The 15,636-nt window shown below is 40.5% G+C and overlaps 1 protein-coding gene across 1 annotated transcript in view; it reads left to right on the top strand.

Annotated features, from left to right (window-relative positions):
* The first annotated feature begins 2,649 nt into the window (after positions 1-2,649).
* Positions 2,650-15,636, top strand: part of GABRA4 (gamma-aminobutyric acid type A receptor subunit alpha4) — a 66,835-nt gene continuing 53,848 nt past the window's right edge. The window contains exons 1-2 of the mRNA XM_047092153.1: positions 2,650-2,976; positions 3,378-3,496. Coding sequence (XP_046948109.1) covers positions 2,891-2,976; positions 3,378-3,496 — 205 coding nt within the window. The 5' untranslated portion in view covers positions 2,650-2,890. The remainder of the gene's footprint in view (positions 2,977-3,377; positions 3,497-15,636) is intronic.

Genomic DNA, 15,636 nt, shown 5'->3' with positions numbered 1-15,636 from the left:
AAATTGACAGTAAATGAGCTGAGTACCTTCAATGGAGACCCAAGATCTACATAACAGTCTATGGAAACTGGCCATGAATAAGGGTATCAAATGGGATAGAGATGTTTGGTACACACTGGTTACAAATGTTTTCCACCTATTTGGTTGATTGTTCTATTATATATTTAATCTTTTATTTTAAAACATTAGTCTGTACTATCGTTGTCCATAGCCTTTGAAACTCTGATGAAAGTCATAAAGAGCCTCAAAGAAAAATGCACATACTTATGTGAATACAAAATTTTGTATTAATTTTTAGGGCATTTCATAGGTATGTGCACTCTGAGGTAAGACTTCAGCATTAGGGCAATCTATTTCACTTGTATTCTACCATACCAGAGATAAGGCTTTATGATAAATTTATAATATGTGGCTGGCTTAACATAATGATGTTTGGGGGTTATGTAATTGAATTCAAACTCTATCAAGCATAGCAATGAAAGACTTTTGTTAACTTTAAATAAGGAATTAATATGTATAATTTTAACACCTTTATATTTCTGTACAGTTATATACAGGCAATCAGGATTCACTCACAATCTGAATCAGAATGGATAGAAATTTATATAAAAATAATAGCATATCTAATGATATTTGTAACTTCTGGTAAGTTGTAATTTTTTAATGTTATGGTTAATTTAAAATTCCTAGTGACAAAAAAAATTTTTTTAAAGATTTCAGACAGTAACACCCAACATATAACTTCTTTAAGTAATATAAAGGACAGCATAAATGAAAGGCTATGAAATAAAATAAAATGATATATCTATGCTATTATCTTCAGTTGATCTTAAATACATCTGTTAACAAAAATATAATTGGAAGTAGCTACACTGAAGGGGGAAATCTTTTCATACCTTTGAAGGTATTAGTTTCACATATATAAAATTGAAATTTTAAAGATAATTTTTCTTTAACAATATGAAACCTCTTGTCCCTTAGGCCATTGTATTTGTTTTTTGATATATATGTGTATATCAATATCTATCTATCTCTATATTTCAAATGGATATTGTAAGAAAAAAATAAAATTCTGTTCTGAAAGTATAAGAAAGCATTCAGATTGAAAAAATAATATAACGTGATATAATAATATGATGTATTATAAGTTTTTATGTGTAGAGTCTGTGGAAACAAATGCTTTCATGACATATATGGGGAGGACACTAATATTTTCATTTTTCGATGAGAGTAAGTTTGAATTTCATCCAAATTAATTAGGATGGATCTGGGAGTAGGTAATTCATTAATTTGTTTAATTGTTCATTCAATAAATATTTATTGTCCTTGTACTATGTTGTATGCACTGTAATAAGAGAAAAAATATCCACAGATAAATCATAATTACCAGCCCAGACCCTCAAGGGGTCTTTAGAGAAGAATGACACAGACAGAATTAGGATGAAGTATAATAAATTCCATGAAGCAAACAATATAGAATATCACGGAATACATACCTCTGCGATTAAGCACTTTGGGCGGTCAGAAAGGTTTCCCCTTTGCAAAGAAAAAATTTAATGACGATACTGAAACAAAACCTATTGTTTTCATATCAGATCAGCCCAGTAGTCATCCAAATTTGAACAAACCATCAAAGTTCTAAACAGAATATAAATATTGGTGGTGACAGTTTCCAGGGAACTAACTTTTTGGAAATCACTTAGGTCATTGGTCCATCATATGCAAATTTCCACTTGCATCACTATTAATGTGAAAGACACCTTTCCCCCTTGGAACCAATAATTAACGTTTTAAACAGGTCTACTGAGCCCCTCCCACCCCCACCCCCCACCACATTTGCCTTTCTTCTGTCTCTCTCCTCTCCCTCTCCACAGCCATCCTTTCCTGCCCCCTAAAGCGGTCAACCGCAGGAAGTCAGGGAGCTCTATCGTGAAAGAAAAGAGCAGAAGTGTCACCAAAAGTGAAAGTGATTTTGACCCGACGTCCTTCGTCTTCACCTCTCCAGCAAAGGATGGGGCAGCAGAGCTGAGCGTGTGTGTGTGCCAGGTGGGAGCGAGTGTAGTAAAGGAATGTGTTATGTTCACAGCAACAGCTTGGCAAACGCGTTGCGAACAGAATGAGGCTCAAGTCCACTTGCTAAGTTTGGCGCGAGCGTGCCCGGTGAATTGCAACCCCTCTCTCTCACCAGGAAGAATCTTCTTTCCTTTGCCGCCCCACTCCGCCCCAGCACCTGAAGGGGAGAGTCCCAAAGTTTGTTTCCGTCCGTCCTCGATCCCCTGTGCTCACCGCAGTCTCCCGTCCCCACGCCCAGCCATCCTAATGCCCCCGCTCCTTCCCCTCAGCCTTGAAAATGGGTACAAAACAGGTCCTCAGACAACCTGAGAGAGGAGCTTCGTTGGTGAAATCCAAATCCCAGCAGGAAGCGGGGGGTGGGGGGAGGAGGGAAAAGTGGAGGCTAGGCACTGCTGTGGGCGGGGACCCGCTGAGGGTTGGGGGCGGCGGACGCCAGGAGGGGCGGAAATCCAGAGTTCAAGGTTGGGAAGAACTCGCTCAGCCTTTCCGTGCCAGCGCGCTGAGGTTAACCTCGGAGGCTCCACGGTGCGGGCACGAAAGGGTGTTGAGCGGTATACATAGCTCTCCATACACATTGAGAGCTCAGCGAGAAAAGGAGGGGGCGAGGAAAGGCAGGTTCCGCCTCCCCCTGGCCCGCGTGCACACACGCGCCCACCGCGGCTCGGGCTGGCTGAGCGCGGGCGAGTGTGAGCGCGGGCGAGTGTGAGCGCGAGTGTGCGCACGCCGCGGAGAGCCTCTGCCCTCGCCTCGCACCCTGCTCAGGGCATCTTGAGAGCCTGGAAACGTGAACAGGCTTAAAGTATGGCATGTTGCAAAGATGGTTTCTGCCAAGAAGGTACCCGCGATCGCCACGTCCTCCCGGGTCAGTTTCGCCCTCCTGCACTTCCTTTGCCTGGCGGCTTGGTGAGTTCTTTGGGGTCCTGAGGGGCAAGGGTGGAGAAGTGGCCAGCTCCGAGCCCCCTCCGGCCGCCGCCCCTCCCAGGGCAAACCAGACCCTCCTGTTTCCGCTGTAAGGTCAAGGACCGAAGCTAGGCTTTTCTGTGACCGCGTAGACGCGGAGAGCAGAAGGGGCACCGGGTGCAAGAAGAGTGTGGGTTTGGGGGTGCGTGTGCTCAGGGTGCGCCTTTCCCGACCATTTCTCTGTCCCCCCATCCTTCAGACCTGCCTCTTGTAGCTTGGGGCAAAAGTCTGTTTCCCTAGAAGATAAACCTGTTTCCACCTGTTCTGTAATCGATTCTTAAAACAACCCCTTACGCCGTTTTCTTTTTTTTTTTTTTTTTTTTTTTTTTTTTTTGCGTTTGCAGTTTAAACGAATCCCCAGGACAAAACCAAAAGGAGGAGAAATTATGCCCGGAAAATTTTACCCGCATCCTGGACAGCTTACTCGATGGTTATGACAACAGGCTGCGTCCTGGATTTGGGGGTATGAAAGATTTCAAACGCTCAAGTGTGTCCTGTCTGTCCCTCTCTTGGTCTGCCTGTCTGTCTGTCTGTGGGAATATCATTAGGTATGCCTCGAGTGCAAAAATGGAAAATCTCTTCCCCTCTCTCTCTCTCTCTCTCTCTCCCTCCCTCCCTCCCTTCCTCTCTCTCCCCGCCCCCCCACCTTGATGAGACCTCTGACAAGAAGACCGCCTCCACCCTTACTTTCCCATCTCCCTGCAGACTCAGAAGCTTTGCCTCTCCCCCACACTAATTACCTTCCGGGACCTGACTGCTGGGTGGGGGAGGTTGGAGAGAAAGAGTCAAAAACGGGAACGTGGGGCTCGGCTGCCCAGCTGCGCTGCGCCCTGAGAACGGACTTCCCCTGCACCTGGCCGCTTCGCTCAGAGCTGGTTGCACTTGAGGCAACTGATCCGAAGTCCCTTGTCCTCCCACGTGGTATTTGTTCCTCTGCCAAAACCTCGCCACCGTGCTCTACCTAGGACAAGAATCTGGGGCACGAAGCTGCCTGTTCTGCTAGAGAACCCAGTCCTTTCCTCTTCTCTTACACAGTGGGATCAATTTTTACTTCATTTGGGGAGAGGTCATTTACTTCCCTCCCAAGACTTTGGAGTTAGAGGTGTTTCAGCTTTATTTCTTCCTTAAGTATTTTACAGTAGCTCTAATTAACCCTACTGCGCATCCATTAACCCTACGGTTGCTCCTTTTCATATTCATATTCCATTTGCTTATATAATGAGAATTTATGTGGCAAGCATTTTGCTAGGCACTGTGTTCACAGAATCTGAAGATACAATTCTTAACCTCAGACACCCGCTGGGTCCAGTTCAGGGAGAACACGTGACTTCACCCCAAGTGTCAGTTCAGGACCCGACCACCAAGTCCCTCTTCTTTCCAACTACTCTGAGCCTGCTGGGAAATGAGTTGATCAAGACCTAGGCTGTGTCTTAAAAGAGCCTCGAGTAGGAGTAGGAGTAGGAGTAACAATAATAAGCACTAATATTGTATTTATTTATTTATTTGAATTGGCATTATACACCAGGCATTTTATAGGCATTACTGAGAGTAAGTTATTACCATCCCCATTTTATAGATGAAGAAATTTAGGCTTGGGAGGCTAAGTAACCAGTTCAAGTTCACAGTTGGTAAGTGGCATGGGCAGGATGTGAACCCAGGTCAGGTTGTATATTTATAAGAGACAAACCCATGAAGGCGGAGATGATATCAGATGCTATGTGGTGAGCATCACATGATGTTAGCAGCACAGGGGACTTCAAGCTTCCTCCTGAGAGTGTATAAGAGATAGGATGATGAGAGAATAGAGAAAGTGAACGGGAGTAGGACATTCCTGGGAATGAAGACAGAATTAGACACTCTGTGGTTTGAAAGAATTATCAGAAGTAAAACAGAATTGGATAGAGTGGAGCTGGATGATTCTTTGGAGTCTGACTAGTCTGGTTCTCCTCATTTGACAAATGGGGACACTGAAGATTAGAAATGGAAAGTGATTTTACAGGGACACATAGCATATTAATGGTTGTCTGGAATCAGGCTTTCTGATCCCCAACTTTTTTTCTGGATTTTATTGAGAAGGTGCTAGGGGGCCATTGAGGGTATTAATTGATTTTTTGGCGTGTTGACAGTGACAAATATGGATGAGAAGGATGAAAGGTTCTCCTCACATTGCCTGAGCAGTAGGATGCTCCGCACTGCATTTGCCTCCGTGCAAATCTGGAAAGAGGCTTCCTTACCGAAGTGAATCATTTGCCAGCGCATGATCTTTCACAAGTGATGGGGAAGTTATCACTCTATATCCCACCCCCCAAGAAAAAAATTTGCCGAGAATATTTCAGACAATGTGATACCATTAAAGACTATATTGTCTCAACAAAAGAGGATTTATCTGCCCGTAAAAGTTTTAAACATGACATTTGAAGTAAGGGGGAAAAATAACAGAAATACGAAATCACAGGAGTTTAAATATTTATTGGAGAATTGATGTACCTGCACATAAATTAAAGTGAAAAGTTACAACTGAAATGGTATGGTTTTATTATTAAATGGCAAAAGTTACAATAGTATCTCCCCCGTTGGTTATAATGCAAGTATAACTTAAAAAGAAGAAGGTGTCCGTTGCGGATGAATCCTTTTGAACCAGCTATCCTCTCCCAGGATATTATATAGACAATAAAATGAATGAAATCAGTCAACATGAGCCATTACTGGATTTTGGCCAGCTGCAATATGGCTGAAACGTCTCAAGGGCATTATTAGTCATCTTACTTGTCACTGCTAGGTGATGTACATTACCCACCTGGAGATACTTTTATAGCTTTATGGGAAGAGGTGGAATTCATGTTACTTCAAGTGTTAGCAGTTGATTAATCATTAAAAATGTACGATGTCACACAATTTTGGGGCTATGCTCATAAATATTTGTGGTAAATGTGATTCATCTTTTTAGAAATGGGTCATTCTCTGTAAATTCACAGCATTCCAAACATGACAGAGGGATAGTAATTCTCACCTGCAGAAAACTGTGTAATCTGTTTACAGGATGTTATAAACAAGCATCGCTGAAAATAATAAGAAAACTCACACTTAGCACAGACTCTTGGATGTGCTGCAAGTTTGGTCCCTTCTTTGACATTTCAGTACTTTGTGGCAAGTTTGGCATTTTAAAAATAAAATGAAAACAATTCAGATTTTGACCGGTATGCTATAAATACAGATTTACTTCCTGGTTCCTTTAATCCCACTTCTGCTCTTTGTAGAGCGTTTACTTTATATCTGTTTATACAACTTAGCTGTGTTCCATTTAAAATAAAGCTAAAAGCAAAGATTTGAATTGAAATTGGATGGTTTGTGATTGCTCAGTAGGCCGGCAGGGGTTGGAATAGATTTGGAAACTAAATTACATATTTTTAACTCAGCAGCACAGCTTGCAACCGGGAAGTAAAAGGAACTGAAATGGTTCTCTTCTTTTCATCCCTCCAGGGTCTCCTCTCCCTTGTCTCCCACGTTCTCCCATTGGAGAAGAAAAGGGGAAAAGGTGAGAAGAGAAGGAAGGAGGCATGGTGAGAGAAGCCAGATTGGGACTTCTGAAGGGGTATAGTTCTTTTGGCCTCTGACAAATCAGTCTGCCGTCATCCTGAAGTAGCTTGCACCTGCTTAGAAGTGGCTCACAAGTGAAGCTCTCCACAAAGAAGCTAGAAAATCAGTCCCCTGTGCTCTTAGCCACTTTCCACACTGTTACATGTGGTCTTAAAAATGCATAGCTAACCACCAGGAGATCGTTTAGGAAGTCAGCCCTTACCCACTTCCATTTTACTGCCGGGTTACGCTACCTTTGTGCATTTCAATCTTTTGAGGCACGTGGTCTGGAATAATAAATGCTTCAGTTAGAGACAGTTGCCTTAGATCCTCTTGCACAAACTCCCTGAAATGGGAACTGACCATTAGGTCAGTTTTGCAAGGTTGCCCACCAACATAGTAGAACTCCACATTAGTGGAGTCCTCTATAGTTTGGAATCATTTTTTTTTTTAAGTTTATTTATTTATTTTGAGAAAGAGAGAGAGAGGGAGAGACAGAGAGAGAGAGAGAGAGAGAGAGAATCCCAAGCAGGCTCCTCACTGTCAGCGCAGAGCTGGATGTGGGGCTCAGACTCACGTGAGATCATGACCCCAGTGAAAATCAAGGGTCCCACGCTTAACCAGCTGAGCCTCCTGGGTGCCCCAAAACCTTTTTGCATATAATGCTTAATAAGATTAGCAGAGATAAGCAGGGTGGGCATCCTCCCTATGTTAGAGGGGTGGCTGAGAAAAGTTCCAATGAATTGCTCAAGAACCCTAAAACTACTCATAGACAAGGCCACTAATACACCAGGCAGCTGGTCTATTGCGACATCCACTTCTAAGGCTTTTTAAAAACATCCTCTGTTTACCAAGAGTGGAATTTTCATTAACATACCTTCTTGTTTCTAATTAGGTTATTAAAATAAGCAAAACTACATTTCCCTCAAAGGAGTGAAATGAGAACTTTTATTCTAAAGTTTTAATAACATTTTAAAATGGGAAAGCAAATATGGAGAAGTATATATACTTTGGTATATTTGGAACATCTTTACTATAGAAATAAAAATATTCTTGCAATGTTTCACATGATCCATATCCTAACCTGAAAATTAAATTAATGCACTAACCTTGTGCTAGCTTTATTGAGTCTACAGAGAATATATTTTTGAAAGTATATAGATGAAAGAACACTTAAAATCCACAGGGTGACAGAAAAATAAAGCTTTATTCTCTTTTGATTTGTCACACCCACTTATGCATTCATTTGTTGAACCAATACCTATTGAGACCACTATGTATGAGGAACAATGTGAGCTTGTAAAGATGTAATTCTGAATCAGACACAGGCCCTCGTGAACTATATGGCTAAGCAGTGTAGTAGAGAGATAAAACTACAGAGAAACAACTAAATAATTAAAGATCTCCCCATGGGACAATCCAATAGCATGCTAAGATAGAGAATAAATTGGATAAGGGGTCTATTTCAGCACAGTGGTCAAGAAAGTCTCTTAAGCTGAGACCTAAGGGTGACAGATATAGAAAAGGTAAGCAATAGTTGTTCTCAGATAGAACAAAAAGGCAAGTTTAAGGATCCTAAAGTAGATAAGAATTTAGTGTGATATAGGCAATGAAGGGAGTCCGGGAAAGGGAGTTCCATGAAGGTAGTAAGAAAGCAAGAGGAAGATTCTCACAGTTCTAGCTTGTGATGGTAAACAAAGACCAGATCATGCAAGACCCTTAGTAAAAGAGTTTAGATCTTTCTTTTAGTGAACCCGGAAGCCATTGGAGTTTTTTAGGTGGAGGGAATGAACGACTTGGTGTGACTTTGTATCATGATTCCTCTGACTGCTGCTTAATAAAAGGAAGGATATAGGGGTTGGGCAATACTGGAAGCAAAGAGACCAGTGAAGAAGGTTTGTGTGTGTGTGTGTGTGTGTGTGTGTGTGTGTGTGTGGTGAGGGATGGGAGGTTCTCTGAAGTTAGTGGTGGGTTGTAGTAAATGTAGATGTAGTAAAATGGAATTAATTGGAAAAAATTAAGATACATTTTGGAAATATAATCGAACTATTAATTGGTGCTGGATTTCATAGGGGTGGTAAAGGAAAGGGAGGAATCAAAAAATGACCCCTGGATTTTTATTTTGAGAAAATGGGCAGAGGATGGTGTTATTTAAATTAGGGAGGTGGGGAGGAAGAAGAGAGATGGGCGTGAAATCAAGAAATCATGTGTGGATACGTTGAGTTTAGGATACATATATGGAGTCCTAGCGGTTGTACTTGTTTGGATATCAGACAAGAGTTTTGTTTAGAGATATGCAAGAGTCACCAGCATATAACACTGTGAGAATAGATGCTAAAGAAGAGTATGAAGGCACAAAGAGCCCTGAACCAAACCTCCAAGAGCATTAACGGCTGAGGAAAGGCAGAAAACAGAATTGCCAGAGAAGGATGTAAAAGAGGAGACTGTGATATGTAGGTGGGCACTAGGAGAGTGTGAATTTCTAGAAGTCAAGAGAATGGAATGTCTTAGGAAGGAGGGATGAGAAAAACCTTTTCCAAAACCTTCCAAGACGTAAGTAAGATAAGTCTGGCCACATGGAGATATTTCATTTGGTTCACTTTTCATTAACTACTTACTAATCATATAATATGTGCCAGGCATGATTCTAGGATGGCACTGGAATGCATTAGTGAACAAAAGAGATCCAGTTCCCTACCTTCATGAGCTGACACTTTAGTGAAAGGGACAGAAAATGAACAACAGAAATAAATAAAATATAGAGTGTCAGAAGTCGATAACTGCTATGGAGTAATATAAAGCAGGGAGGAGTTGCAGTTTTAACGAAGTTGGTAAGAAAGACTTCGTTGAGAAGGTGATTTTTTAAAGTTTATTTATTTATTTTGTGAGAGAGGGAAGGAAAGAGAGAGAGAGAATGAGTAGGAGAGGGCCAGAGAGAGAGCGAGAGAATCCCAAGCAGGCTCTATGCTGTCAGTGTAGAATCCCACATGGGGCTTGAACCTAGGAGCCGTGAGATCATGACCTGAGCCAAAACCAAGAGTCAGGCACTTAACCGACTGAGCCACCCAGGCCCCTGAGAAGGTGGTATTTGAACAGTGATCCTAAGTATAGGTAAAAGCATAAGCCACATTTGGGTTGAAGGAACTCTATGTGCCAAAGTGCTAAGCATGGAAATCAGTGTCACTGCAGTAAAGTTCAGCAGGACTGAAGAGTAAGAAGGGGTTAGTGTGATACAAAGATGAGGTTGTATAAAGCTTTGCAAGCTGGTAAGGACTTTGCTTTTACTGTGATTCATATCAGAAGTGATTAGAGAGATTCCAACAGGGGCAAAACCTGAACTGCCTAATTTTCAAAAGCCCACCTTGGATTTTGTATTGACAACAGGCACTCAGGGTCAAGGGCAAAGGCAGAGAGATTTTCACAATTAACTAGGCGAGAGATGATGGATATTTTGACCAAGTTGGTGGCAGTGAAGCTTGTAAAGTTGGAAGAAATGATGGGTTTCTGGCTATGTTTCAAAGGTTAGTCCACTGACGACAGCTAGGATGTGGGATGTGAGGAAAAGGGAGGGGTCAAATCTGACTCCAAAGTTTTTGACTTGAACGCCTGGAGAAATAGACTTGCCGACACTGCGGCAGAAGCAGATGCGGGGTGTGGATGAACAATTTGTATGTGGATACGTTAAATTTGAGATGCCGATTGGACATTAAGTGGAGGTAAGTCTGAAAAGCAGGGACGATTGGTATGTCACTATATATGGTATTTAAAGCCATAAGACTAAAGGGATCATCAAGAGATTAAGGATGATAGAGAAGAGGTACAAATATAGGACTCTGAAGTCTCCAGTGTTAAGAGGTGGGAGAGAAGACGAATCTCTGTCTCAGGAAGACCAAGTGAGGAGTGGCCTTTGGGTAGGAGGAAAATCTCAGAGTATGCATACTGGATGTTAAATTAAAAATATATAAATATAAATAGATAGATAGAGATATTTGTTTAGAATAGGAGGTGGGGGTGCATGGGTGGCTCAGTCGGTTAAGCCTCGGACTCTTGGTGTCATTCAGGTCATTATCTCAGAGTTCATAAGTTCCAGCCATCTTTGCTGATGGTGTGGAGTCTGCTTGGGATTCTGTATCTCCCCCTTTCACTGCCCCTCCCCACTCTCTCTTCTCTCAAAATAAATAAACTTAAAAGAAAAAGAGGACTCCCTCTCCCCCCCTCAAAAATAAACATTTAAAAATTAAAAAAAAAAAAGGGGGGGGCCTGGGTGGCTCAGTCAGTTAGACGACTGACTTCAGCTCAGGTCATGATCTCAGCATTCGTGGGTTTGAGCCCTGCCTCAGGTTCTTTGCTGACAGCTCAGAGCCAGGAAACTGCTTAGGATTCTGTGTCTCCCTCTCTCTCTCTGCCCCTCCCCCACTCACACTCTGTCTCTCTCTCCCCAAAATAAATAAACATTAAAAATTAAAAAAAAAAAGGAGGTGGGATTGATCATTTACTTCTTAATGCTCCTGACAGATTAAGAAAGATAAGAACATAAAATTGTTCACTACATTCAGCAATATCTGCATGGTCAGTGATTTTGACAGGAGCAGTTTTGGTGCTGTGATGGGTGTGGAGGTCTGATTGGGAGACATTGAAAGAATGGGAGGAATCTTTGGACATTTGTATTAAATTATTGTACGGGGCAGCAGAGAAATGGGGTGGTAAATGGAAGGAGAAGTAGGATCAAGAGAGCCTTTCTATTTTCACTTATTTTTAATATTTCTAATGTTTATTTTTTTGAGAAAGAGAGAGAGAGAGAGAGACAGAGTGCAAGCAGGGGAGGGTAGAGAGAGAGGGAGACACCGAATCCGAAGCAGGCTCCAGGCTCTGAGCTTCAGCACAGAGCCTGATGCCGGGCTTGAACTCACAAGCTGTGAGATCATGACCTGAGCCTGTTTAAAAGTGGGAGAGATTAAATTATTTTTTTAAATCTGTGGGAATTGTGTCAGAGATATGAATGATATTGACAAAAGGGATTTTCGTGGATCCTGGGCATGAAAACCAGGTTACCAGAGATGGTAGAGTGAATAGAAAAGGAAGAATGAGAGGCAATAATGGATTTTTTTTCCCCAGAAGTTCACGATGATGTGAAAAGCAAGAGAGAGAAGGTTGCCTTCTTTTCAGATGAGAAATATCAGAACACATCTGTAGGGGATCACCTAGTAGGGGGTACGTTAATATTACAATGGAGGGAAGGAATAACTGAGAGAAAGACAAGGGACTATAGAACCCAGAACACGAATGTACTTTGTTCTTCTCTCAGTTTAGCAAAAAAGATGTACTGCTGCTTTCTATCGTATATTTGCATTTTCTTTCGGGCAGGGCAAGGATATGCAACATGCCTTTGGTGTTTCCCAAAGTAGGCCCTGTAAACTCTAGATAGAGCCTATTTGCAACTTCATGGATATTTATTTAGATAATATTTCCCTGGGTTGTTAGTTTCCTTTTAGGTGAAAAATACATCAACCTGCATGATATTACTGCCTAGGCCTTTTTATTGTATTTATTTTTAAAAGCCTCTTGTGCACGGAATTGGATTCTGGATTAAAAATACTTGGTTCACCAATAACACCCATTATTGGTCCACACATAACTACCCATCCATCTATGGACTCATTCACTGCTATAGAGTAGACACCAGTTCAATCATTAAACTGTACAACTTTGATAACTTCCATCCTGCTATGTAGTCTCCTTCATCTTTTCTCCCTGTCTGCCCCATCGGAAGCAACCACCGCTCCAAGTCCTTTTTAAATTATTTCATAGGTTTTCTTTGAATCTCATTTTGGCTCAATTTTTAAAATTTTAAATTAGGAAATGTATTGGCTTGGAACATGTTATATATGAGCTTTTGGTGTTTTTCTCCCCCCACTTAATTGTGTATGCTAAGGTTCATTCTTGCTGATGCATATTGCTATAGATCATTCATTTGACTGCTGTGTGATATTCCCACTTCATAGGAACTAGTTTATTCATCTTCTCTGTTGGCAGTAGGCATTTTGCTTGTTTCCAAGATTGTGTTGCTGTGAATATTCTGGCCCAAATTTCCTGCTGTAAATGTGCAAAAGTTTCTTTTGCATATACATCCAGGAATGGATTTTTCTGGATCTTAGTGTAAGTGGGAGTTCAACTTGATGAGATAATGCCAAACTGTTTTCTGTGGTAGTTTTACAAATTAAAACTCTCATTTACAATGAATATGAGATTCAGGATCCACAAACCCTTCAACCATACTTGAAATGGTCTTTGATTGTGAAATAATTAGAATTTTCTGATTTCTAATGTGGTTGGATGTCTTCTCAAACCTTTAATGCCTACAAGAATTTTCTTTCTGTGAATTGCATTTTCATCTTTGGCCCTGATTTCATTGTTTTTTTAAATGCTTTTCTTATTTATTTAAATACTTTAATTATTCAAAAAGGTGACCTGGATTGATAGAAGGATCATAGGACATAGGAAGCACTAATCTTTAATGTCATTTAAGTAAAACTCTATAGCATTCTGTTTTCTCTGTGACATCAATGGATACCTTTTCTTCGTTTACCAGGCAGGAAGGCTAGCATTTCTGTATTTGTTGATGACAAACTAAATTATAGATTTATTTAAATATATCACTCAAGATTCCTTGTTGTTATTGTACCTCCTAAATACGTTAAATGTCTTGAGTTTTTGGAAATACATCAGCAGCATTTTGTAAGATGTAGCTTGATGCATGAATTTAAGTGGCTGGAAAACCATAAATATGTCCTCAAATGCATAGCTGGGGACAAAATGTGAACAGGATTAACCATTTCCATAATCAGCCAGACACATTAGGTCTTTTTCCTGGTGTGACAGCAAATTGGACACTGTTATTGGGCAAGAAATTAGATCGTTATATCCTTTGACCAGGTCTGTACAGCTGAAGTAAAGTTAATAGTGGAAAATTATCTCATATATTATTAATTGTCTTCCTACTTTGCACCCAAGTTAGATTCATTAATAAGATGGGAATATTCCTTTGCATTTGATCTTAGTAGTCTTGGTTCTTTCTTTCAAAGACTATTGCAGATCACTTTGTTTGCCTTACAAAATGCCAACTACATTTTGCAGATTAAAAATCACTTCCCTATTACCAAAGAAGTCAGATTTTTTAAATAAAATATGTCTTTGATGTTACACAAATGCATGTAACATTATGAGAAGTCCTTCCAAGCTCAAAATTATCTGGTTTCTATGTAATTATGCTCTTAGTAAGGTTGATTTGAACATCCTAAACAGTAGTGTTAGAGGAAGCGTCTCTAAGAATTGCTCTTAATTACATAGCGACCATTATTCATAGAAAACTGATTTATTGGAAACCTATTACGTTTAAGGCCGGAGATTAGTTCTGGGAAAGGATACAAATATAAATAAGACACAGTTTCAGCTTTAATCAGGAAATATTTTTAGCTTAACTGGTGTAACACATGAATCCAAGTAATTTTTCTTTTTGGGAAGTTTTTGAATCACTAGTGCGGTGATACTAAGAACACAGACACATAGTTATTGACCACCTAGTATGTGCAATGTGCTATACTAGTTGGGAACTTCAAGGAGCATTAAGATTTCATTTTACTGTTAAGGGGAGAAAGAAAGAATCAAATAAGCTATAATAAGAGCAAAGACATAGAAAGAGCTGCAAGAACACAGTTCAGAACTTAAGCATAAACAAAATTTAGGTGTAACATAAACAAAATTTAGGAAATTTAGGTATGGCATGTTATGTTGTAGATAGAAAATTATATAAGCAATTAATTATTGTTTTTTATTTAATGATATCATTAGCATACTAAAGCCAGAACATATTTTGGAGATCACTACAAGGGGGTTATAATTCTGGCTCTGGCTTATTATATTTAAATTCTGTGAGCTCGGTTTCCAGATCCATAAAATCCTCACGATAATATCACCCTGGGAGGGTATTGTGAAAATTAAATGAAATAGTATATGGAAAGAGGCTAGTCTCCTGCCTGGCATGTAGTAGGCCTTCAATACATAGAATATTATATCTCTGTTTATTGCTCTTTGGAAAAAAACCCATTCCCGGTGAGTTAGTTTCACACCAGCATGACCACTGATCTGTCCACACTCCATCCCCACTGCCATATTCCCAGTATAGGCCACCATCATTTCTTGGCTAGGCTGGGCTGCTGTCAGCCTCTTATAAGAGCCCTTCTTCTACACTTGCCTCCCTATAATTTATTGTCCGTACAACTGCCAGAGTGATTTTATACAAAATATAATTCAGGTCACATAATTTCCTTACTTCAAACTCTTGATGGCCTCCCAATGATTAAGGGATAAAAATCAAACTTCCTCACAGCCTAAGGCAGAGCTGTACTGAATATCAGAGGGAGAAAACGTTGGGAAAGAACAGGGAAAAATTGTTTCTTTTGCATTTCTGTATTCTTTTGTTTGGGCTGCCATAACAAAATACTACAGACAGGGTGGCTTAAACGGCAGCAAGTTCAAGATGTCAGCAGAGGGTTGGTTTCTTCTAAGTCCACTCTCCTTTGCTTGTGGATGGCTATCTTCTCTGTCTTCATTCACATGGTCTTTCTTCTGTGTGTTTCTGTGTCCTAATCTCCTCTTCTTAGAAGGACACCAGTCACATTGGATTAGAACCCATCTTAATGACCTCATTTTAACCTAATTCCCTTTTTTAAAGACCCTAACTCCAAATACAGGTACATTCTGAGGCACTGGGGGTTAGGACTTCAACATATGAATTTGGAAAGAGCATAATTCAACCCATAACAACCTCTTTATGTGTTGCCCGTCTGTCACTGGGATCTCTAATAGTTCTTTTCCATGTAGTTTTAACAACTGTCACCATAATGTGTAGTATAAATATGTTGCTTAAAATATGCCACTTTAGAATATCAGCTCAGGAGCGGATCTCTGTCCCCTGACTCTGGTTTTCATTCTGTTTATGTGGCTTTCATTTCTTATCATTTTCTTCCT

This window comes from Lynx rufus, unplaced genomic scaffold, assembly GCF_022079265.1.
Source record: "Lynx rufus isolate CCGP_SWC_20201006 ecotype Redwood Valley unplaced genomic scaffold, mLynRuf1.p SCAF_3, whole genome shotgun sequence".
NCBI classification, from domain to species: Eukaryota; Metazoa; Chordata; class Mammalia; order Carnivora; family Felidae; genus Lynx; species Lynx rufus.
The sequence above is the reverse complement of the archived record's forward strand: the minus strand, read 5'-3'. Positions and strand labels throughout refer to the sequence as shown.